Genomic DNA, 25,114 nt, shown 5'->3' with positions numbered 1-25,114 from the left:
TCTGCTGTTTTCTCGCATTATTATTTGTATAATTCTATTATCACCCTGATTTTAATTTTGCCCCCATTTTGGCTTGTCTGTAATTGATCTTTTATGTTTGTTTTTAAAGTATGTTAAGTAACTTATTTCACTTGTACAAACGTGTTGATATTTATTATCATTGTACATATGTCCTTATTTTTTATATGTGTACATATACACAAATAAAAATAGAGATATACTCCAGGTGTGTGGCTTTGTTTGTTAAATCTCTGAGACCTGGATCGACTTCAGTTTTGTTGTGCTGCTTTAAGACGCCTTTTACAGCTGCTCAGCCCTTTGAAACACAAGCAAATTGGTTTGATTTCTTTGGAAAAAATGGGAAGGAAATCAGTGAGCAACTTGGTAAGAAATATCCCACAAATTGCAAGAAATAAGTGAAAAGGTGACAAGAAAATTACTCTTTTTTTAAGGGGAAAATACAGAGGGAAACACTAGAGAATTCTGTTCATAGCTTTTATAAGCTGTGTTAGAGGAAGAAAATGATATATATACTTTTTTTCATTTTCCAGCAATTTTTAAGCTTTTTTTCTACTCATTTTTGGTGCTTATTTTCAGGTTACTTTTTTGTATCATTTTTTTCTGATTTCTTGCTCATTTTTAAGACATGTCTTGTGTACCTTGCTCATTGCCTTCTCCCAGGTTTTTTTTTTTTTGCAAGAAATTTAACCAAATTGCCCATATTTCAAAGGATCAAAAGACCAAGTCAAACATTTTTTTACATTAAGGTCCGTTTAGTCATAGAAAATACTACTTGGCCTGTAAAAACAGTTGCATATCGTTTTCTGTGGCACTGAAGAAAATCTCATAGTGATGCCATCAGAGCTATTTCAGCCCGAGTTTAGAGACTACAAGTTTATAACAGAGGGCTTCAATTACAAACATGGGGAATAGAGCGGATGTTTACCAAGGTACAGATGATCTATCAGGAAGAATGTTATGTTGCATTATGGGTAATGTAGTGAGGTACTTTGCTTCACTTTTATAAAAGTCAAGGTATCTCAGTAACTGCTGTTTTGATTTTGACAGCTCATTTTAAAATCCGTTGCTTCTGAGTCCACAAAATTTGCTGAAGAGCAACACTAAATCACTGAAGTACTCCTTCAACACAAATTTAGGAAGCGACATGTAGTTAAGTGTTGGACAGTGTTTATATATTTTAGGGATTTGAAGCATTGATTTCCAACCTCGGGTGCTTGTAACTCCTCAAGAGGTACTTATGCAGTTATGTTTGGCACTAAAAATATGTAGATCTATGAGGAAAATAAACTTGCAAAGAGGATTTTAAATCGGTGGGAAGGTGATCTTTATTTATTGACATAATTACCATCAACTACCACGTATGATGACTCTATAAGAGGTGAACCAGCAAAGAAGTGGAAATAAATTGCTAAAAGTTCTGGGTTCTTGGTGCTTCCATGGGTGGATTGTGAGACAATAGGCCCCGGGGCACAGGTATGCAGGAGGCCCCACCACCTCAACAAACAGACTTTGCAGGAGATTTGCCTCTTTTTTGTTTGTTTTACACCTCTCTATACGCATCTTTTTGTGGTTTTGTCTCTTTATGGTAATTTTGTTTCCTTGGTAAGCAATTTGCATCTCATTTGGTCATATTGTGTCTCCCTGAGGTATGTTTGTGTCTCTTTAGTCTTTTGTGTCTCTTTGATTATCTTTTTTGTTTCTTTGTAAATCTTTTTTTTCCTTTTCTGTCTCCTTGTAATGTTTTGTTTCTCTGTATCATTGTGTTTACATTTGTGTCTTTTTGGTTATTCTGTGTCTCTGTAGTTCCTTTGCATGTCCTTGTTTTCTGTTTGTGTCTCTTAAAAGGTCGATTTATGTGTCTTTGAGATATAGGCCTAATTGTGTTGTTTTTTGTTCTTTTGTGTCTCTTGTAGTTTTTTCATATCTCTTTGTAGTTCATTTGCATCTCTTTGTGGTCTTTTTATGTCTTTTTGTTGTAATTTTGTGTCTCTTTAAAGTTGGCACGTTAATTTGTGTGACGTTTTTCAGGGGGCCTGGGGGGGGGGGCCCTGACACTTTAGGCCCCTGGCACTGTGCCCTGTAGGGGCAGTAATCCACCCATAGATGCTTCTGCCTTCATGCACATTCAAAAACATAGACCTAAAATAAATTATTAAAAGCCTTTTCAGAAACATCATAACTCATAACCCAAAATTTTACGATTCGTGGAGGTTGATTCAAACAAAACCTTGAAGTGAAGCCTCAAGGCATCCAAATTCCTGTGTATCATTGTGTTGGTCATTCTATTTTCTAAGAATAAGACTTCCAAGTTTTGGAAATGTAAACATCTCACATTAGACAGGAACTCATGCACACAGAGGCTTATTTCACCTGTGAGTGTCTAGAGTTGTTTCATATTTCTAGCCTGGGCTGCACAAGAACGTCATCATGCCTCCATCGACTTGCACAGCCTTGCCTGGTGTCAACAGAAGACGCCACATGCTTCATGTGGTCGACAGTCCCAGCTGTGGAGACGTGCTCACAGATGCATCTGATCTCAGTGTACTCAGCTGTGCCGCAGACTCCAAAGCCTCACAAAAGAAGGAACTCCATGTGTGTCTGTGACTGGTGTGTGTGGTGGGTAGGCTTTACTGAGCTTTTCAAGACTAGACCACAGTTCACCCACCTGTTTGGGCTTATTGATTTTTTACTATGCTGTATGTCAAACTGTTGTAAACCACACTAAAATATCGCAATTTATGGTTAAAAACATTTTTTTGTGCCATTCATTTTGGAGGCTTTTTCACATTTTTTTATTTAACACGAAGTACTATGCCTCCCTGCTCTGGTTGCCCCAAACCCCTCCCTTTCATGTGTGTAAAAAGGGAAAAACAACAATACAGTATGCCTCACTTTGCTATATAATCTCCAAAAAGAAAATACAGAGAGCTACCTGTCTGGCTGACAGATTGTGGGAGTTTTAACTTTGAGCATCAGGTCAGCGATGAAGCAACAGACTGAGAAAAGGATGCAGTCGAGCTCCAGCTGTTTGGTTTCAAGACAGCCAACAGCAGATGGGCCCTACAGTCAAGGGAGCGAGTTCCAGTCCAGCTGGATCACTGGCAAAAAAAAATGTTTTTTATATCAACCCTTAAACATCAAAATGATTGATGCTGCTTGCTTTTTCCTAACATGCATTTGCGCTGTGAATCAGTGTTTGCTTGGTTTTTATTTAAATTAATGGGGAACTTATTTTTATCACTAGTGCATAAACAAATCAGTCAAGCCTGTACATTATAATGATGTGCAAGAGGTGTTGTTTGTTTTAGTTTGTTTGTTTGCTTGTTTCAGAAGCCTATATATCAAGTCACACTCCTTTCTATGATATAATATGATACAATATATTTATTATATTACATTATAATGCATTATATTTTATTATATTATATTATATTATATTATATTATATTACATTTATTATATTATAAGTCGTGTTGTCATCTATCTATCACGCTCTAACTTTTGGAGGTCACGTGGTATCTAGTCTGGCATTTCTATTGGCCAATTCATATTAAACGAGTCCCGACCATTGTCAAGCCCTTAAAAACACGGAAGTTAGTTCTCCCAAACGATACAGTTTCTCAGTTATTATTATTAACATATTTTATCAGTATGCGCCATTATCATGTACAATTGAAAGAAATCAACAGGACCACGAAATATAAACCGTGTTTAAAAGTTTTCCAACTGTTTGTTTACATGCGTTGCCGACTCTTTCGCGGAGGGATACACACGCAGCCGCAGTCTCTGGCGTGGAGCGAGATTTGAATCGCCCTCTGCTCGCTTTTTATCGTTTGTATTCTGTAGTAACATGTTTTGAGATTTTAGTGGCCTTTTTTACGCCACAATAGCCTATACATGTATTTTAATATATATTTTAATTGAAGGCAACCCCTTTTGTTTACCATAAATTGACAAGGTAAGTGTTATACTCTCTGTCACGTCAGTAACACTACCGTTGCTACTGTGAGCTAACGTCCCGTGTGAAGAGAAGCTCGTGACAAACGAGGTATAAACAACATTTAGCGTTAAAGTCAGAGATAGTTTTCCGTGTCAGCAGTTACAACATAACGTCCCCTGGCAGCAGTCTGCTCTCCATTCAGTGCATGATTCACTTCATAAGCACATGTATTATGAAGCTCATGCGGGAAGTGTTGTCTCAACATTAACGTCAACGCTAACTTGGTGTTAACGTGTTACCGGGGGTGTTCAGCTAACCATATTAGCATCCTGCTAATGGCAGTTGCGCGTTACTTTTTCCATTTTTTTGGACTTTAGGGAGGTCGTTTTCATCATGTTGAACTCGTATTATTGTCACCTGACATGGTTGCAAAAATGAATTGGAACAAAATATTAAGTAAATAAATTACAGGTGACTTAACGTTACAAGCACCAGGAAATGTATTTTATAACTTTCAATAAACATTTTGTTCGAAAAGAAAAACGTTACAAGTACCATGTTGCCATCCATTTGAAGTTTCTCAATCGTAACTATTGTTGGCACTCGTTTTCTCGTGGCTCTGCTGCTCTTGAATTATATCGGATGTAATCAAATTGTCTATGCAGATGGCTACCGTGGAGATGACCACTGATAGCACTGAGGGAGACCAGGAGAGGGGAATCTTGTCCCCATCAGTAGTGGACTCCACTCCTGTTTTAAATGACTTCTCAGCCCCCCTGAATTTCTCTGAGCTCACACCTTGTCAGTTCGGCATCTCTGTCCAGAGTTTTGCTCCAGCATCATCATCAAACCGTAAAGGTGAGACGACAGAACTGCAGCATGCATGCTAAATCTTACCTCAGTCTTATATACAGTATGTTCCCAAATCAGTAACAGATGCCCTCGAGCTCCAGTGCATGCATAAAATAAATCAAAGACAAAACACATCAGGGGTTAGTTTTTATTTTCTGTATATTATTGATGCTACTGAAGTGGCATTCTTCTTCCTTTTGTTCTAGATAAGTCTCGCCTGGCACAAATAAAGGCAAGGCGGAGGTCCAACATTGGTGTCCGGGGCTCCCCAGAAACAAACTCCCTCATTCGCTTCATGGCACAACAGAGAATGAAAACTCCACAAACCCCCAAAACTCCAGAGGTGAGATGCTTCTCAGGATACAGTTTAGCAAATCTTGCACCCCTGTGACATCATGTAGGAGTGCAGGGCACTGTTCACATTGCAGTCTGACTTTTGGTTGGCTCTCTGTGATCAATATTGAAAGTGACATATATTTATGATACTGACTGTATTACATACTTTCTGTGCTATTTTTCTTTATCTGGCATACAAGGAATGTCACTGCCACAACTACATATAGTTGTACATTCAAAGCAGTGCTGCATATCTGCAGTACAAAGTACAGTACTGTTTCTGCTTTCTGATACAGAGCTTGCTCTCTCCAGTTCACTTCAGCTTCAAAAGATGATTACAGATGAGTTGAGGTCAAACTACTCCACTGGATCTGACACCGAATTCTCACGCATTAATATTGCAGAGGCAGCCTCACATAGTGTGGTATTTTGATTTTTATAGCCTATTTAACTTATTAATTATGACTTGAATATTAACAGTGAAGTATGCACTCTTTGTGTCAGTGTTTACAAACACAATAGTTAAAATGCTTATTCATAAATATAACCATTTACTATGTATTTTTAATGTGTAATTATGGCTAAGGTGTTGATGACTGAACTAGGCATATATGGCATATATCAATTTCAAAAACAGTGCAACATTACACATTACTGTATGTGAGAGATTAATTTCAAGAGATTTGACTAGATTTACATTTACATCTTTACTGTTTGTGCTGTAATTTGTTGACAGACCATTGCCATTTTGATACAGAAAAAGGACAAGACTGTTTTACAGTACTGCACAGCCAAAAGAAACGATACAAAATAAGAAATATAAACATTCAAAATACTCATTAGGCAGAACTGTGCATGCAGCACTGTCTTGGGTATTATGGTACAGTCTTTCTTTTTTTTACAGTACAGTCTTTCAGTCAGTCTTTCTTTAACATAAAATTAGTATAATACATTCTGATCAACATGACATAAGACGTTGACAGTGTATTTGTGTGAATGTTCCAAAGCATTTGCAATTTTGTTCTAAAGAAAGATAAAAAGCCTTTATGGTGTGCACAAGTGACTAGACGATGTGGAGGTTGAATAAGTAGTTTTCAAAATTTAATTCTGATCTGCGAAATACACCAAAGCAACTGAGAAGAACTGCAAAACAAATCAAAACAGAGTAATGTGGTTAGTGTAAACAGAGGCTCCTGTAAATAGATGTTGCGGAACGTCACATTAGTTTAGCAGAATTATTACCATATCCTGACCTGATGGCAGGCAGGCTATCATGTCCGACTTGTCTAATACATGTCACACACAGTTGCTTGTATAGGATTATTGGTATTGTGTCCAGATAGAGACCGTACAAACAGCACTGAGCTGCTTTATTTAGCCATGATCAGCCTACATGGCACTCTCAGGAAGTGTTAATATTGACAGCAGCTTTATGCATCAACGTCAGCTTAATGCAGCAAATGAACAGAGTAGAACAGAAACTGATGGAGCACCTGCTGTGAAGTGCCAACGTTTAAATAACAGAATGACTTCTGGGAAATGCTACAGCAATATAATAAAGCAATTTTATGAATACTGTGGCGCCAGCAGAAACACTGCATTAAAACGCACATTCTGTCCTGTGTAGATCAGTTATGTTATGTAAAGTATTGTATTATAAGATAACTTAAATTCACACATAATCTTTCACAGCCTCAGTCATTTTGTGTATGAATGTCAAGAAATAATTGAAACTTAACAATAAGCTATACACCCACTCAGCAATATCAAACAACACAAAGCATTCCATTGATTTTCTCTTATATAAAACTAAATATGTTGAAACATCAGAAAGAAAAGACAATCCAGTTGCACATTTTTGGTCACTTGCCAAAGTCAGATCGATTTTAAAGAGCATTCTTGTTGAGGATATCTTCCCCATTATTTTTTTTTAAAAATCTCATATGAGGGATATTACTGTGAATTTGACTAAATAGTCAGTATTACTCAATCAACAGATAATGTACTACTCTGAAGAGAGCTGGGCGCTCCCTGGCTTCTCTGTACTTAAAATACTAGACCAAATATATTGGATCCACATAACAAGCCTTGACAAGATCAATGTGGCGAGAAAGGTCAAACCATTTGAAAGTGTAATACTGCGTAAACTCTTGTTTCTTCTGCCATGTTGAATACTTTTTACAGCTACTTCATAAACTAATAGCCCACAGAGAAGTCATTAAAGTGATACCTCACCCAGTATTTCATTATCAAAGCCCTGTAGGCTTGAGAGGTGATATTAAAAGTCGTCGGTTTTCCTTTTAACAACAAACATGTCGGTCTCAGTTTATTCTTAATAGTAACAAGTCTCCACGGCATAAAAGCACAACAACATCTAATGACACTTTTCAAATCACTTCTGCACCACTATACACTTCTCTGCCAGCCATCCTTATTCCCAGTATGTTCCAAACCCAAATATGCTTCAGATGGTTAAAAAGTCTTTTAGTTGAGCTAACAATTGACAGCCTCTAACTTATTCTTCTAATTTATGTATTCTGATGCTTTCAAACGTTTGTTAACATCAGTATGTATTTTCAGTCAAGAAACTAACCATGCCTTTCTACTACGCATGTGATTTTATCTGAAATCTTTATGAAAAAACTATTCAGGATTAAGCCTTTAAATACACAGCTTCCATTAGGTTTCTATCATTGCTCACACATTGCTTCAGATAACATGATTCTGATCAGTGAAGAAGAGGGGGTGGGAACTAAAAAGCTTAAGCCAATGGCACGAGTCTTCTCACAAGCACATATGGTATGTGCTAAGGATTCATATGAAAGCTGTATATTTAGTCACATGTTGTCAAACTGCATGTTTGGAACACCGTGAGCATGTAATGGAGAGAGGAGACGTTCATTATGCTGCATAGGTGGTTTAAGAAGTTTCTAAGGGTTTTTGGTGCATTTTTCCGACGAGAAAACTACCAAAGCTCAAGTGTGCAGGTGGGTCTGATATTAAAGGATTCGGTTTTGGGTCAGACATGACTTGAAGGAAAGTATTCTTTTACTTTTGTGTGACAGAATATTCTCAAGCATGAGAGCTAATGTGACTTGCCTGTTTGATGATGCAGAGCTTCGTAAACTTGTAAAAAGCAATCTTCCTGGAAGGAGTATGTGATAGATGTGCTGCCTCTCAGTAATACCACTTCTGTAATTTCGGGAAGTCTATGACCTGTCAAGCTGCATCACTGAGCAGATATGTTTGTTTTTGCTGTCTCAACTCGCAGCTTGTCAGAAGTAGCCCCTTCCTTCCCCGGGTCGCCTCCACGCTGAGGCAGAAGATGGCCTCCTTCCAGAGCCTGATGGATGTGGAGGAGAGTGAGGTCTGTGATCTGATGCCAAGGCAGGACAGCAACACTGGAGGATGCATCAAGACAAGAGATTATCTGTCTGGTGAGGCTGCCTCATTGCCACGGGATTAATAGTTTCATTTCTCAATGAGGATCTACGCCAGTAGGATTTCTTTATGATGTCTGAAGGGACTGTTCAAAAGCAGTGGATTAATGCATAGCACAGTATAAGCCAGACTCTGACAACATCTCGCAGCAGTCATTTCTCATGAGTTTGGTCAGCTTCTTAAATGGGCCAAACTGAGCTGTTTGTTGCTGAAGTGGGACTTTATCTCCTTTCCTTTGATCAGGTTTTTTCATGTTTTTTAAGCTGTATTTTATTATGTGTTTATCTGATATGTGATTTTTTTTTTTTTTTTTAACTGAGGTGTCCCAAAGTCCCATTTGTTTTTGTATTATTATATAACATGTCTTTTCAGTGGATGTTTTTTTTTTTTTTCCTCTCTCAGATGGGAACAGCAGTTACGAAGGGAAGGAGAACCACCCACCAGTAGTGACGCCTGTGCCCAGCAAGAGGAGGCGCCTGGGCCTCCGAGAAGGCTGTGAGGTTGAGATTAGAGAGGCCGGCGCTCCTATCCCCCACTTAAATTTAAAGGAGCAGCAGGTACACTCACTCTTACCACATACTTACTTGACTGCTTTAAATAATTTAACTAAAAGGTTTTTCCCCTCTGTACTTGAATTCCACAGATTATTTTTACCTCTGTGAATGGTAGAGCTCAGTGCTACACAGGACTTTTTAAATTCAAGCATCCAAAAAGAGAAAAGCAAGAACTCTCAAGCAAAACAGTTTTGTTTTTAAGTGCTGGATATTGAGGTTTATTTATTTATTTATTGTAGCATCTTTTGTCTTTTTTTAAAAACTCTGAGCCTCTATGGGTATCCCTTAAAGTGCAATATCATGTTTTTGTATGATTTTAAGCACTAAAACAGCAGTTTGGTGAATGTGTGTTTCTTGTAACCGCAGTAGTAGTAGTGTACTTGCTGTTGTAGTGCTCTGCAGCAGAATAAAACCGTGGGATTTCTTTTAATCATATCCACAGGAGGAGGAAGAACCTGTGACACAAGGACCACTGCCATCCAGTGAGACTGTGGGAGAGGCCCAAGCTGTGCTTATATCCCCAACCCTTCATACTGACTTTGAGCTCCAAGCCTGTTCCCCTGCCAGGACCCAACAGGTTAGGTCTTAATCCAAACTGCAACACACATCCTCACTAGGAGTGTTGTTCGAAATGAATCACAGTGAAATAATGTTGACTTCTGTGATTCTGCTGTGACGCAAATGCCTTCCTACCTGTGAGAATGCCAGTTGAGTAACAGAATGACACTATAATTCACATGAAAGAAACATCAAAAACACAGCTAAATCCAGTGACGAGTTGTTGTGTAATGGACAGCACAACACGAATCAGGAGGAATTCAAGCAGATTATTTTAAAACCACGAACGAGAAGTGACATGAAGTGATATCGCTCACTAACCAACATTTTCTGAATGAAACATGTAATGGCCTCTGCCCACAGGCTCAGTATAGCACACTTCCGTTGCAACAAGCAGTAATCATGTGCTTCTCAGCTGCAGCCACACAGCAGGTGATAACAAGGCAGATTTCCTCCCTCAGCAAAGTGCTGTCTTACCCTTAAGTTGTCAACATGTCTGGTCATGCGGGCAACAGGAGAGAAAGCACCACTTTTAGAAATGTTACTATCACTCTTTTTACCATGCTTCCTCAAGCAGGAATGTAATGCCGTTATTCTGCCTCAGTGTTCTGTATGAAAGGAATAATTGCCAAATGGGGAACCAGAGTTGTCTGGTCTCTAAGCTGCAGGAGTAGGGCTGCACCTGACTCTGAATTATGCCAGCACTCTCAGATACAGCAGTTCAATACTAATACTCCACTATTCTTTTTTTCTTTACTTTTCTTTTTTTTCCAATTCTAAAGTTTTAAAGTTTGAATGGGGCTCAGCAGGACATTTGCTGACAGCAGCAGTCACGTGATATTGTAAACAAGCTAACGGCGCTAGCAACCAATCGCAAAGACGCAACAACTTTTTTTTTTTGCCCAGACTAGATATGAAACAAAAGCCAGAGACTGTATCATGTTAACTTACTGTGAATACTAAAATTCACCACTTCTTCACCTTACGATGCATTCTCTTTCTCCCTAGAACACTCTCTTCACAATAAAATCAAAGTACGCTGCACAGCACACTGACCAGGAAAAAACAAACAAACAACCAAAACAACAACTACTCATCTCAGTAAACTGAGCGGTCTCCAACTGATTATTCAAATCTCCGACTTTCAGGGGACAGCCCTGTAAAAGAGCCAAATTGATGTCTACTTAAAAGGGACCGCTGGCTGTAAGAAACAGGTGTGATGTTTTGGCAGTTTTTTATGTGTATGACCCATTGCTGGGAGATTTAAACATCAGTCAGCAGATAACTCAAAGGAGAACAGCAATCAAAAATGTCCGCAATGTGGAGAGACAATGAGGTCTGGGAGCTCCTTACCCTCTGTGCAGAGGACGAGATTACATGTCAGACCTCTCACGCCTCTTTTGCTGTGGGTGCTATCTAAGGCCACTCTCTCATATAAACTCAGGGCAATGTCCTGAGAATCAGGTCCAGACATGACCAGAGGTTCTCTTTTACACATGTAGCGCACACCAGGAGATTATCTGTGTCTAAAGCGTTCTCACCTACTGAAAATACTCTGTTTGGTTTAGGTCTTCACCATCAGATGATTTTCTTCCAGTTTCACATGAACCTCGTGATAGGAATGTCATCAGCACACCCACCCCCTCGCTGTTAATTCCCCGAATGATTACCTATTCTATTCACACACGAGCTCAATCTTACAATAAACAGACTTTGTACCAGGCAAAAAAACAAAAATGATTCAACTGAGTCAGACATTTGCGGTCTTACATACAGCTCCTCTGGGTAATGTGTACTAGATATTTTCAGGTTTGCAGGTCATCTGTGAAAAGGGCTTAAAAATCACACTGTGGAGCTGCGTTAAGCTGGTGTTGTTTGGTCATGTATAAAAAAGCAAGGAGGGCCTTAATTTGTGGCCCTATCACTGACTCTCTTTAGTTGTTTGGGTTTTTTTTTTTGTCAGTTTTTAAGTACTCTCTGTGCATCAGTGTTTTTCCACTCCTGCATTTTATGGTCTTAGGTTCTTCTAAAACGTAGCAGTCTCAATTTTGTAATCCACTTTTCTACAGCTGTACTGGAGCTGTATTTATTTGTGTTGAGCTACTGCTTATGCTGACTGAGCATTTCCGGCTCCTTCTGCCCCATATTAAAAGTTCTCCACAGGCGAACAACTTGGAGGTTTTTGTTACAGAGCAGCAAGAAGAAATGCAGTTTTTGTCACTTAGTTCAGTGATGACAGTTTTTGTTAAAAAAAAAAAAAAAAAAGCTTTACAAGACAATATTTGCACATTTTCAACATGCCATCAGTTGATCAGTTTCATATATTATAAGACATAACTATAAATGCTATAAATGAAACCTGCGGTGAGCTGATTAGATGAACTAATTAAGATCATTTCACACTCAGCATCAGATTATTTTCACAATAACGTTCACTCATACTAAACAACCTTTTCTGTGTAGCTCCTTGAACTACAGTCCAACAGTATGCGGGACTCATGTATTCTCTCTCAACAGGGCAGTGTCTTTGAACACCAAAGCTTCAGCCAACCACCACCTGATGATTCTGCAGCCGCTTCACCAACCCAGCCTGCCCGCTCCTCCCACATCCCCTCTCTCCCTTCTCTGTTGGAGACGAAACCCACAGGTAAACACACAGTGCTCTCAGTGGTCATGCAAGAGTAACTGGCCTTTTATCTTGGTTCAGCCCTGTCTTTGAGTCTTGATAATGCAGCACTAAGCTTTATGCAGTGCATCCAGGCTGCATACCAAGAGAGTGGCAAAACTGTGTTTTCACAGAGGAAGTTCATGCTCATTAACATCATTCAAGTTTTCTGTGTTGGAGAACACCATGGGAGTTTTAGCTACATGAGGAAGTGTTAATGTTCTCATGAAATGCCAGTGTTGATATCAAATACACCAACATGGGATGAATGTGCAATAGCTGTGCAAATAAAGGGATCAGCACCCATCCCTCACAAGACCTGTACTTTTGAATAGCAAATTCAGTTGACCTAATATGGATACCACAGACATGACTTTAACCCAGTGAAAACTTTTAGCTATGTGGAAAAAAGCTACAACTTTTCAAATTTATAGGAACGACAATTACGTTATTTTATAATAAACTTTAAAGAAGTACTCCCTCACATGGCCATTTGTAAATACTTGTGTTACGTTCTTAAGTTGTGACCAAAACTTTTTTTGCAAGATTCCAAAAATGATAAAAATTCTTGATGAAAGTCGATCATGTTTGACAACAGCAAAAATATATCAAAATATTTGTTTACACAATCTTATTGCCTGATATTCAGACAGACTTGTACATTCTGTTTCCATATTCGGTCTGACATTGCGCCCATCATTACTAATTTCCATAAGAAAAGGGGCTTTGATTTGTGTCCGCTCAAATCTAACGTCATTTAAGTTCACACTGATGCATCGCCAGGCCAACATACCTGTTTTTTTAAAAATTTAAAAGTGGAACAGAGCAAAGTAAAAACAATCATTACGGTGTTGAGCAATACTGGAAAGACATGTCAATTAAGAACGGCTTGGATTACAGCGTCTATCTTGTCTATAGGGCTCACCATTGTTATTATTCCTCATTGGTTCCAGCGCACCGCTTGACAACAGCACTGGTCCTAAATCGCTAGCACACCTGCAGCTTTCACTAGTATTTTCTTTAAAATGATTTTAATCAAGAGACCGCTGTTTCATGTAACAGTGCCAGACAAATCACTAAACATAAACCTTGTGGAGTGGGTGGATTCTGAGGTCTGGACCCAGGCAAATACTCATACAACTCATGCAGTACAATCCATGTCACATTTATTCAGTTGTATGCTCAGTTCTTCCAAGACAGCCCTTTTCGACAGAAACTGAACTAAAAGTGAATTTTTTCTTTGCTCTCTTCAAAGCCAGACTCCATTAACAAAAAAAGTCATTTTACCTTGCTGAACACTGAGCTGCTGGTCTACTGCTGCTGCGTTCATTTCGTTTTTTTGTATTTTTGTGTGACTGGTGAATCCAAACTATCCTTTAAAGCACCAAAGTCACACAATAATTTAATCAAATGTTTTTGTTTTGCTGTTGTTAAACGCGGACCCCTCTGACTTCATGAATACATTTAACAATTTTTAGATTCTTCATTCACTGGAGGCATGTGAGAAAAGTTTTCCTCACAAATTCAGTGTAACCCAGTGTAAGTAACTGATACACATCTGGGATTGAATTATTCCTTTGAGTTGAATTCTGGTATGTAATACAAAATATCTTCAAAAAGATTAATCACTGTTTTTGATTTCTTCTTTTATTTTCTTAACTGACATGACAATATCTGAAAACCTTAAATCTGTGTTGGTTAAACTTCCAAGCAAGTACCCTGGACTAAAAATTAATTAGTTATCAGCCTGTTTTCTTGTGATATTTTTTTTGCAAGAGGATTGACAGTGTTTTACCAAATATTAATAAAATACCAAGAGTTTCTAGCACAGTAGCTTTACTTTCAGCCTCTTCATACACTGTGTAATTAAGGCAGTTTAAGGTAAATGGCTTATTTGTGCATTCTGCTGTCTTTGCAGGAGAGGATGACTCCACAGGGATGTCTGCGGTTAAGAAGAAGAAAAAGAGGGTGCACTTTGGAGGTCCGCTCTCCCCTGAGTTCTTTGATAAGAACCTGCCCCCCAGCACACCGTTACAGAAGGGGGGCACGCCGGCCCGGGCACCCACACCAGGTGGGAGCTTACTGCCACGCTCGGTGCTAAAGACACCGCAGAGGAGCGAATCCCAGACACCACAAGCTCAGCTAGATCTCCGCAGCCCCACTGTGTTTGGTGCTTCACCTACGCTTGCAATGCCTCGCAATCGCAGAATGCAGTCTGTGGAAGAGGACAGAGAAGAGAAGGATGGAAAGGTAAAGAAGGTGCCAGGGATGCTTTAAGACTGGCTGTGTTTCTCTGATGCTGCTTGTCTGTACATGTCATAAAATGATGTCACACCACTAAAATATTTCATTGAAATAAGCTAGATTTTCACAAGCAGTCAGGGCTGTTTTGTTTTTTGTTATCAGTACTGACACCTGTAAATATGTTAAACTGTTTACAGTTTTTGTTTTCACCTAAGGGTCCATTTTTTTTCTTGGAAGTATACTTGTAAATTATAGCTGGATAAAAGTCTAAATTCATGAGCTATATTGTTTAATAATTGGCCCTGTATATTAGTTACACAAACCACAATATGGTCTGCTATCTGGTCTAGATTGTACATTTTAGTCAGCATTGAAAAACATTGTTTTTCTTTCTTTTGTGGTCCTAGATTTTTTTCCCTACAATGGAAGAGATTGACTCTGCAGTGACGGGAGATACAGGTTGATTATTACAGTTTATTTACTCTGAGAGTTATAACTTATTGTCTTGAGTTGAATGCAGTCACAGTCTGTATGATAACAGCTCTTTCATTTATTGCCTTTTCAGAATGCACGTGGGTGGCCCAGCCGCTGAATTTAGATACTGCTTTCCATGAGGAGTCTCTTTCTCACATTCTGACAGGTGAACTACCATCATACTTCTCCATTTTTTTCTTTCAATGACACTTAACTATATGTCCTCATCTCTCTGTTCTCTACCCTTCCTCGTCTCCAGACATGTTCGAGAGTCTCAGACTGTAAGACTTAAAATAGAAATGAAATTCATGTTTGTTGTGTGTAGCTCAAACAGCCCGGTTTCTCATTTTAAGTCAGCTAAAGAAAGTAGGCCAATTGCCAATCTACTAGTGTAGAAAAGGTCAGTTTCAGGGACGTTTTAAATCCGTTTGCAGGTTTGAAAGATTGTACAGTACAGTTTCATTTGTATCCAAAGTCCTGTTTAAGATATTTAGTCCCCGTCTGTTTCCATTCACCATGTTGACTCACAGAATCAATAATACCTACAGCTGACAAAACCTCAGCAGGTGTCATTTCAGCTATAATGCTGTCAATTTTCCCCAGAGTCTGAGACCCCGAGCGCAACCTCCCAGATGGATGCCCTCGATGAGCCTACATCGATGCCAGAGAAGGAAAAGCAGCATGAAGCAGATGTGGAAGCTCCAGCCCAATCGAGAAGCCGAAGGAAAAAGGTCTGTCATTATCGCATTAAGTTTGTTTTGGGTTTTTTTTAATCTACATTCTTGGATAGGTCATAGTGGGTTCACAGGATGTATTTTTTGCAACACTTTGCTTTACATTTATTCAGTGATAGTCTGTTAATATCACAGGAATTGGGCTTGGCAATAAAATGATATTTATTATACCGAAATCATGACATAAGAGTAGATACTGTTAGATACTTTTCCTGGTTTCAGATGCTATTTACACTAATTTTCTAGACTATTTTAGCTGTACAATTGTTTGCCGGTGAATACTATTTTTCAATATTTTGTGAAAGCACCTGTAGGCAACTCTACAATTTCAGTATTGAGGTATTTTGTCAAAAATATCCTCATAATTGATTTTCTCTGTATTGCCTAGCCCTAATTACTGTCCTCTAAAGATTCCAGTACTGTAAACATTTCATGTCATACTCTGAAAACCTCTAAATCTCTTCCACAGCAGTCAGAACCAGAGCAGACATGTACCAGCGAGGCTCCAGCTCGCTCCAGCAGTCGTAAGAGAAAGGTCTGCTAATACCACACGCTGCTTTCAGCTTGATCTCACTTGTAGAAGTCTCCATTTACCACACGAGACTTCTTTTTTTAATAATTTAGAGGTCATAACATGCTCCCATTTAATCTACTGTTTAATTCCACTGGATCTGAACTAATTCACATCAGAGGATATCCACTTTGTGTGTGAGTCTGGCAGAGAGACGGTCTATATAATGTATCCTCATGCCAACTCTGTGTTCCCCCAGCAGCCAGAAAGTGAACCTGTGAAGAGGTCGACACGCTCTGCTGCCAAGTCGGCCTCTGGGAAGATGAAGGTGAGTTGGCTGAGTCTGCTGGTTTGATTTCTCTTTACACCTCTCCACTACAGGATCTGCAGACATGTCTTTCCTGGAGGCAGTCACTGGGCTGAGAGCTGCACAATCTAACTACAACTTGCTTTGCCTGAGTTTGGGAAGAGAAGTGTTAATATGTATGTTTAATATGCCCGAGTCAGTCTTCCCTCTACACATGGCACACACCACAGATTTATCGTGCTTACCACAGGATTATAAATAATGTGAGTTCCATATTGAAATCTTACATTTATTCATAAAATTGTGCTAAATTCTGCATTAGGGGAGAGCCTGCACTGCTGTCACAGATAATGGCGAAAAGCAGTGGTAAAAGGCACAAAGGTTTTTTTTTTAATGGGTTTAGTACGATCCAAATAGTCGTGTTAAAGGATGAAGGATGCATATTCTGTAATTTTTTTATTGTCAAGTATTTCTGACCAAAACGAAAAAAAATTCAGTCCGTCTCTCAATACTTTTCAACTTCCCAGATGTGTTTGTGGCTCTCGGACCCAAGCTATTAATACCAACTGAGGATGCAAACAAACTCACAAACACAAACCTTTTTATAAAACACTAAAGAATCTCCAAAGTATTGTGGCTTTTACAAACATTAACCCTTACAGAAGTAAATAGTGAATTTGTTAGTTTTTTGGGGTTTTTTTAACTTGATTTGGTGTCCTAATAAGTATTTACCAGGATGGTGTAAGAGGGATTTATTCCAAACTACAATGACCATGTTCATAGAAATAAAAGAACATGTCACTCAGAATTACAGTGTGGCTTGTTGAGGTAATTTTATAGTTTTACAACAACGGAGCTCTATGACACCAAGGAATAAGCTATATTATGCTTTAAAAACACACACAATACTTGTTAGTGGGATAAATTCATTGTCTGTTTTAGTGTTTTCATGTTGTTGTTTTTTCTTGTTTTTTAATTGATTAATATCTTTATTTCGAACATGTGAACTATAACAAAAACAGCAGTTAAAAACATGAGTAACAAAAAGGGGAAAAAATCCTCAATTTACCTGTGAGATAAGGAGTAGGAATGAGTAGGAACTTGCAGAAGGAAGAAGCAGAACTCAAAGTAGGACAAAGTATAAATTTATGGGATGGTATTTGTTGACAGTAAGAAAAACAAGGAATATCACCAAACTTTAAGCACAATCAGACAAAATTCAGAAATGGGATAATCTAGACAAGAACAGCAAGCGAGAGCCTCACTAACTACATGCATCACTCTGGATGGAAATGTATCCAGTAAAACAGTAAAACACTTAGTTTGCAGTTGACGATATGCATTTAACAAGCTTGGCTCCCTGCTATTTAAATCTGGATCGCTGTATCTAATGATACTGTAACTGTTGGTGTCTGGCTCCTCTCACAGCTTTTAAGATGATTTTGAGTTTCTTGGTACATACAGTCAGGCCTGTGTTTTGGTCTAAATTGGTTCTTATTCCAGTTGTGCCGTGTCACTTTGCAGAATGTCTGCAGAGTTGATAAGATTTGATTAAAGTAGCGTCTAAATACTTTTAAAATCCTCTGTAGGGCACAAGTAGTCATTCAGACAGGACCTTAGTTATCAGAGGACCAACCAAATAGGATTTAATACCCTCTCAAAAATGAAACGGCTCATCTCAGTGGGCTTATTTTGATACATAACAAATTTGAGCACAATGACACTGTGTGGGGGAGGGGATATGACTCACATTTGCCCCAATAACAATGCACATAGCAAAGTTAAGATCTAAGTAGCTCCCGTAGAGAAGTAAATGAGTGAGTCACTGCGGGGTGGGGGTTGGGAAGGGTTGCTGCAATACAAAAACTCTCTTTGATCATGAAGCTCAGTGTCAGTGTATAATTCTGTGATTTAGCTGTGAAGTGTAAGAAGACTGAAGTCTCTATCCAATCACAGTGAGAAACAAAGTGACAGCAGGGCTGAGTTAGTTTAGTGTTTGACATGTCTGTGTCATCACTGCGCTGCAATTTTTACAAACTATGATAAAATCGCCACATCTCTCACCGCGTCCAGACTCCCTTTTCCTGTGTGCAGTTATCATACTCATATAACTGTAGTTGCATCCAGTAACTACTACTAACAGCAGAATGTTACATTCGGGAAACAGTGGGTGTTTTTGCAACTTCAGTATAGAGGATAATGATAGTCATTACAACTTCAGTAATATCAGCTGCCTTACATTTGACACAAAGCTCCACTCACTCACAGGGGCACAGCATGTTCGGCTTTACCATTTGTGGCACAGCAGCCTTCGGGGTTAAGAGTCAGATGTTGCTGTGGGCGGGGCATTTAGGGACGCTACAGAATGACTGCAGGTAGAAACAGGCGGCTGCATCAGAGCCAAAGTAGCGCATTTATTTGATTTGCTATCAGAAATTAAATAAGATAAATAAAAAGAAAGTCAATATGTGGTGGCCAGTGTTGATAATGTGGCTGGCTGCCACAGATAAATTCATTTATGGGAAACACTGTACTGAAGTGATATCACATGTCAAGTGACATTGACATGTCAGTACAAACGTTGCAGATTGTTTTTCCACAGAAGACCTCTACAGCAGCACGGCGGTGGAACAGGGACGTGGACCGCACCCTGTACGGCTCTCGGGCGTACGCCTCCAAGAACCCCGCCCTGAGTCCCATCACAGAGGCGCTGTCCCTCACCAGTCAGTCTCCAGCAACACAGAAGACATTACTTTATTTTTATAGTAAGTTAATACATAATTATGGGTCTGTTCTATGCTGTTGGGTGAAAAAAGCCTTTGTTATCCATGTATTTTTATTTCCTTCATATATATTTTTTCATGACGTAGGACCCTTCTGTGGTCAACAGACACCAAATTTATTTTTGATCCCTGAAAAGTTAGAACTTATGGAGGGCTGCAGTGATCCAAAATTATAATTTGTCCTCATTTCTCCCAACAGCCCCAAATGATGACACCCACTTGAACTCCGAGATTGCTAACGACACTCAAGCAGTGGGGGACCTCACTGTGACAAATGACTTGGAAAATTCTTCTGGAGCTTCTGTCACATCTCCCAACCTGAGTAAAGACGGCGTCACAGTCACAGGCAGGAGGCAGTCGGGGCCGAGGGTCAGAGGAGGTAGACTGAAGAAAAGGAAGGTCAGTGTCACTGATGATGTCCAGTTCAGTGAGGTCACTCTGGACCAGACTGGAGGACAGACTGAGGAGCACTGTGAAGACCAAACCACCACAAACCGTGAGGAGTCAGGGGAAACACCACTGAACCGCTCTGTGTCCCAACAAAAAGAAGTCGACACAGGACATGACGCCCAAACTTCTGCAGATGCATGCTGCACAGACTCAGATGGAAAATCAGAATGTCACGACAATCTGGATGCACCCACCTCAGACTGCCCATCTCCGATCCAAGAATCCAACTCCACATTCAGTCTGCCAGCAGAGCCAGCACAGAAAAAAGGCAGGCGCGGAAGGAGGAGCTCTGCAATCAGCTCAGAGCTACAGGAGCAGGGAAACCAGGCAGAGGAGCACCAAACGAGCCATGAAGTAAAGGAGGAGGCACAGGGAGAACAAGCAGCTAGCCAGCAGGAAAACAACATCAGGTCAAGCTCCGATAGCCAGGAGGAGGGAGCAGCCGAGCTCGCCCCCTGGCAGGCAGACTTTAATTTCGAGGATGTGTTTAAACCTGTCGCCACTAGAGGGCAGCGCTCAGTGCGCCGCAGCCTGAGGAACCAGAGCAATGCAGAGCTGAGCAGCAACAGTGCAGGTCTCGCCTGGCTGCCTCGTACCTCCCCCGACTCCAGTAAAGAGGCCCGCAGGAGGACCCGGGGCCGGCGCCTCAGTGCTGCTCCACCTGTCCAACCTCCACTCCCTGAGGAGACACAAGACAGCTCTTCATGAGAGTTTAAATCAACTAAATGAGCTTGAACTGAGATTTAAGAGGGATAACTAATACACTCATCACAGCTCCACACATACCTCCCCTGTTTTTTTTTTTTTAGATTAAATTGAATGATTTTCCCAAAGAACAGGCTGATTGTTTTATATTAGCAAAAACATTGATGCCTTTGTTCCCTGCGAAGTATTAGAGCTGACCAGTAATTTGTAATTTGCCAGTTTCCCCTCCGCTAACCAAGCCAGTCAATAACACTGTGAGCCCAATCATCTCTGCTGACCACCTCCCAATCAATATCCAAGCACTCAGCTGGTAATCACACTGCATCTCCAGACTCACTCTCCAAAGTCATTGGATTGAGCATCTCCAAGTCAATATCTGCTCTTTGTGGATAGATGAAGACGGCCATACTGCGTTCACCATCTGTCACGCAAGGCCGGGCAGGAGGAGGGGGTAATAATAATGAAATAGTAATGGGGAGAGAAAATGTGCCTCACACACAGAAATCTAATTAATGGGCTCCAACAGTTCTGTTTATTTGTGGTTTCTTGAGTGTTTTCTTCTCTTTTTTTTTTCTCCCTGTGATCCAAACTGTTAATGTACAGGGAAATGTCCAGGAGGGGTTCCCAACTTGTTGAGCTTTTAATGGATGATTTTAATATACTGTCAATAATTAATAGTAATAGCCAGCTGGCTTGAAATTGTCTTGCACCAAATTAGAAATAAGTTCTCAGTGAGTTTCCTGGAATGACAAAATGTACATTGCTTAGATTCTGATTAAAAGCTTCGGTTGCGAGTAAAGACACCTTATTAGATCAAATTGTGTTCATTTAAACGGATGATTTAGACTCATTTAAAAGGAATTCATCCAGATAATAAAACAGCCACCGTCACCACAGATGTGACGATCTAGCTGCGTGGTCCGTTCAGCCCAACAACAGCAGCTTTCTCCCTTCACATAAACCGCGACCTTTTTGCCGTAACCGAATGCATCGTTCCATAAATTACCACCCTGATCTACATTTTGAACACAGCCAAATGACTGGAAGTAAATTGACCTCTAACCTCAGATTCCAGCAGTCACAGATTCAAATCAGCTCCTCTTTACCGGCTCCATCCATCTGTCAGAGAGAGGGAGTGGAGAGAGAGCAGTAACAAATTGAGTTTCAAATTCAGTTCACATAGGAAAATTGGCTCCCGGAATGATGCATGGCTGTAATCTATCCATCACGGGGTAATTGACTCGCTCCCTTTACATCAAGTCAGAGTCACTTGGCTGAAGGACACCAGAGGTTTCTGGCTCCCAGTGTGTGCCAAGGTCTCTGTATCCCCACTGGAAGACTGATGGACAGAGTCCTATAGCCGTTAATGTAGCTCTGGCTCGACGCTGTGGGGCTACTGTGCCATCTGGTGGCGGACTAAAGGAGTTGCAGTTGCCAGTTGCTCATCCGTCAACTTGATCAACAACAGGGAGATGAAAGACGTTGCAGGAACTGATGTTACTGGTAGGAGGGGAAGTAATGTAGTAGATGCACATTCATTTATGTCAAAGGGGCTTTTGTTGGCTGAACAGAAATCACTTAAGGCTGGCATGTTTACTGTTTTTTGGTGGGGGGGGGCAGGGGTTAATAGCATCATGCGCACATGTTATGACTATCTTATTTCTATCTGATTTTTAAACTTGTAACTGGGAGTGTTTTTGTGAATAGGCTGTTTTATTGTGTGAGCCACCTCTACACAAGTGGGTGTGGGGTGTGTGCTCTGTGTCTGAGAGCGGGAGCGAGGGAGAGTGTGTGTGTGTCTGTGTGTGTGTGTAAAACAGGGGTGTGAAGCCGAAGCCCCTGTCCCTGGCAGACGGGCATAGTGAAGACGGCTTAACACAAGAACAATGGGGTCCTTTGACCAAAACGACGCCCCCAAGACATGTGGCCTCCTGTCACCGTGGCAACCCCCCATGGGACAGGGAGCGGGCTGACAGCTGGAGAGGAGGACTTACAAAAATGGAGTCCATTTCTTTCCACTGAAGCTCCCCTGCTCTATATCTTTTCCCTCTTTCCCCTGTCGGCCTCCACTCGGGGCCCTTATGAATGTGGGTTACATCTCATTTTACAGCTTCATGTGATTGACCTTACGAGCCTGATTCACCACCTACAGCTCGTCCAACTCCTCCACACACAAAAACAGAGTTCAAGAGAACAATAAATCAAGTCTTTATGGGCGCTCGTTGCTGTCAGTAATAAGAGCGCATTGATCTCATGGACAAATATGGGGCTGAGAAGATTTCACACTCACTGTACACTTGATTTTACGGCTCATTTTAAAACGGATGAGCACTTTCTGTACAGACACAAAGAGGCATAATCACTTATTTGTACTTCCAGATTTAGAGACTTTTGTCTTTCAATTAGTTAATTAGTAGCTGAATGGTATTAAGTTGTCCCGCCGCCTCGGTCCTTTCTGTGCTCGATGCTGTGAGCCCTCTATTATTGATGCTCAGAGGCGCACTCTCTAAGCCCTGCGCAGCTCTCCTATGGAGCTAAAGACAGCAGGAGGAGGGCAACAAACAAAGGCAGGACAACAACAAGAGAGCCTCCAGCTACTCTCAGTTTGGTTTTCTGTCCCAGTGTGTGCACGCTACAGCTGTGGCTGATTCAGACCTGCTTCCAACAGCTGCCTCTACACGCAGCACTCAGACAACAAGGTGTACTACAAATGTTCAGTGTTTGATTTGAAAAGGCTACGTAGTTCTTTGGGGAAGAAATCTGACATTCATGGTTTATGCCTGAAGCACATTTATACAGAAGTGTAATGTATTCACTTGGGAAGAAATATATTCAACTCGTTTTTATGAATTAACATCATTGTCTCAGAATTATGAGACAAGTTCTAAATTAACTACATTATTAAGTATTATGAGAAGTTTTCAGGGAAATAAGAAGTCTGCTCTTGTTCAAACTAACATCATTATCACTGAATTATGAAAAAAAGGTTTCATATGAAAAATATTTGCCTTGTTTTTCTGAATTAAGAAAATATTCTGGGATTATGTAAAAAAAAAAAAAAAAAGTCTGCTCGTTTTGGAATTAAATTGACGAGAATATAATCTATGAATTATGATCAAAGCGTCTATTAAAAAAGATGCTTTTTTATTTATTGACAGTATTTTAGAATTCTGAAAAGGTTTTTGTGAAAAAAAAAATATAGTCTTGTGTTTCTGAATTAAGAACATCATAGAATAGTGAAAACTTTTCCTAAAAAGACAAAAATCAGCTTGTTCTTCTTATTTTATGAGTTACTCTTGTAAATTCTCGAGATAATAAGATAATTATCTCATTTATTTAGAAAAGAAAAGTGAATGCATTGCACTTCCTTACATTCCCACACAATAGGTAGTTAGGTATTTCTGGCATAATTAAGATTTAGTGTTGGCAGTAATTGAATGAGCAGCAGGAGGCAATGTACAATATTTAACTGTTGGTTTTTCAGTAAGAGATTCTGTTTATTTTAGGTTGAGGGTCAATCGCGATATAAAAATCTGCCTTTTTAAAGTTGGCTTCATGGAAATTTTCACTGGTCTCCAATGCAGCAATCCTCCGATACCGTACCTTCATCATCTCGGCTTTGAATAAATGCATATTGTATTGTTCTTTTAAAGCTTTATTAAATATGGTACGACATTTGCATTTCACATTGGTACATTTATTGGTGGTCTTTTTACCTGCAGTGTCATCCTGCGTATTTTCACATCTGTGGAACTCTGACAGCGGGATGAACCCTATTCTTCCAAAAGGTATTCTTCTTATTAAGCCAGATTGAGTGACACATCATTGTGCTATTCACAAGGAGGCTGCTCTTGGTGTGGAAGCATCTTCAGGTGAATGTATAGTGGCTTTATATATATTTATGTCCCTGTCTCCAGGTTCCTGCATTATCTGTAAACGCATGCAGAGGAAGGCCAGAGGAGGAGAAGAAGGAGACAACTTACATCCTGTTAGTGTCGAGAAGCAACAGGATTTATGGTAAACAGAAATTCTGAGACACTGGTGCTAACAACATTGTTGCTGTTCTGGCTAAACAACATCACAGAGGAAAGAAGCGTCCAATTATCTTGACCACAGTCTGACTTGTATGTGGAAATTATGTGCATATATTTACATGCAATATGATTAATCAGTCAATTATATACAATTCAACATTCTGGCAAACACATGCATCAATAGGTGCATTATAGAAAACAAGAATAATGATGAATGCATGTACATGTAGGAATCACGGTGGATTTGAGCACACATGGTGTAAGGTTGTGTCTGAAAACAGGAGGCTAGTGTCAGAATAAAGTGTGATTTGTTACACAGGACACAGAGAGCTGCCCACTGACATACCTGTACAAATCTCCAAAATGTCTGGGCATGTCCTAACTTGGATTCTCTCTTGACTGATGCAAGGTGGAAAAGTGTGTCTTCACATTAGTTTAAGTAGAGTCTGCTTGAAAGTTAACTCTCCCAACATATTTACCGTTACTGAAAAAATACGGAGAGATT

At 39.9% G+C, this 25,114-nt stretch overlaps 1 protein-coding gene across 9 annotated transcripts; it reads left to right on the top strand.

Annotated features, from left to right (window-relative positions):
- The first annotated feature begins 3,824 nt into the window (after positions 1-3,824).
- On the top strand, positions 3,825-23,570 carry cdca2 (cell division cycle associated 2). Of its 9 annotated transcripts, none has more exons than XM_042488753.1 (15): positions 3,825-3,979; positions 4,627-4,819; positions 5,020-5,156; positions 8,421-8,586; positions 8,993-9,147; positions 9,590-9,721; positions 12,220-12,349; positions 14,286-14,617; positions 15,019-15,070; positions 15,177-15,251; positions 15,689-15,816; positions 16,289-16,354; positions 16,590-16,658; positions 19,225-19,402; positions 19,620-23,567. In XM_042488753.1, the coding sequence occupies exons 2-15, from the start codon at positions 4,627-4,629 to the stop codon at positions 20,576-20,578; spliced, it is 2,772 nt and encodes a 923-aa protein (XP_042344687.1). In that variant the 5' UTR covers positions 3,825-3,979; the 3' UTR covers positions 20,579-23,567. The 9 variants fall into 9 exon arrangements, with proteins under 9 accessions (XP_042344687.1, XP_042344690.1, XP_042344688.1 ...); XM_042488756.1 differs by having other exon boundaries at positions 9,587-9,721; positions 16,292-16,354; positions 19,240-19,402; XM_042488754.1 differs by having other exon boundaries at positions 9,587-9,721; positions 16,292-16,354.
- The last annotated feature ends 1,544 nt before the right edge of the window (positions 23,571-25,114 follow it).

Source organism: Plectropomus leopardus, chromosome 6 (assembly GCF_008729295.1).
Source record: "Plectropomus leopardus isolate mb chromosome 6, YSFRI_Pleo_2.0, whole genome shotgun sequence".
NCBI lineage: Eukaryota > Metazoa > Chordata > Actinopteri > Perciformes > Serranidae > Plectropomus > Plectropomus leopardus.
Note: the sequence above shows the minus strand (reverse complement) of the source record. Positions and strands in the feature narration are given on the sequence as shown.

What these genes read in the sequence shown, in the direction of transcription:
- cdca2 (XM_042488751.1), top strand. Translation starts at nt 4,627, where the DNA reads ATGGCTACCGTGGAGATGACCACTGATAGCACTGAGGGAGACCAGGAG. An exon ending in AAACCCCCAAAACTCCAGAG is followed by an intron (nt 5,157 to 8,420) that starts GTGAGATGCTTC and finishes CTCAACTCGCAG; the next exon opens with CTTGTCAGAAGTAGCCCCTT. An exon ending in CGAGAAGCCGAAGGAAAAAG is followed by an intron (nt 15,817 to 16,288) that starts GTCTGTCATTAT and finishes TCTCTTCCACAG; the next exon opens with CAGTCAGAACCAGAGCAGAC.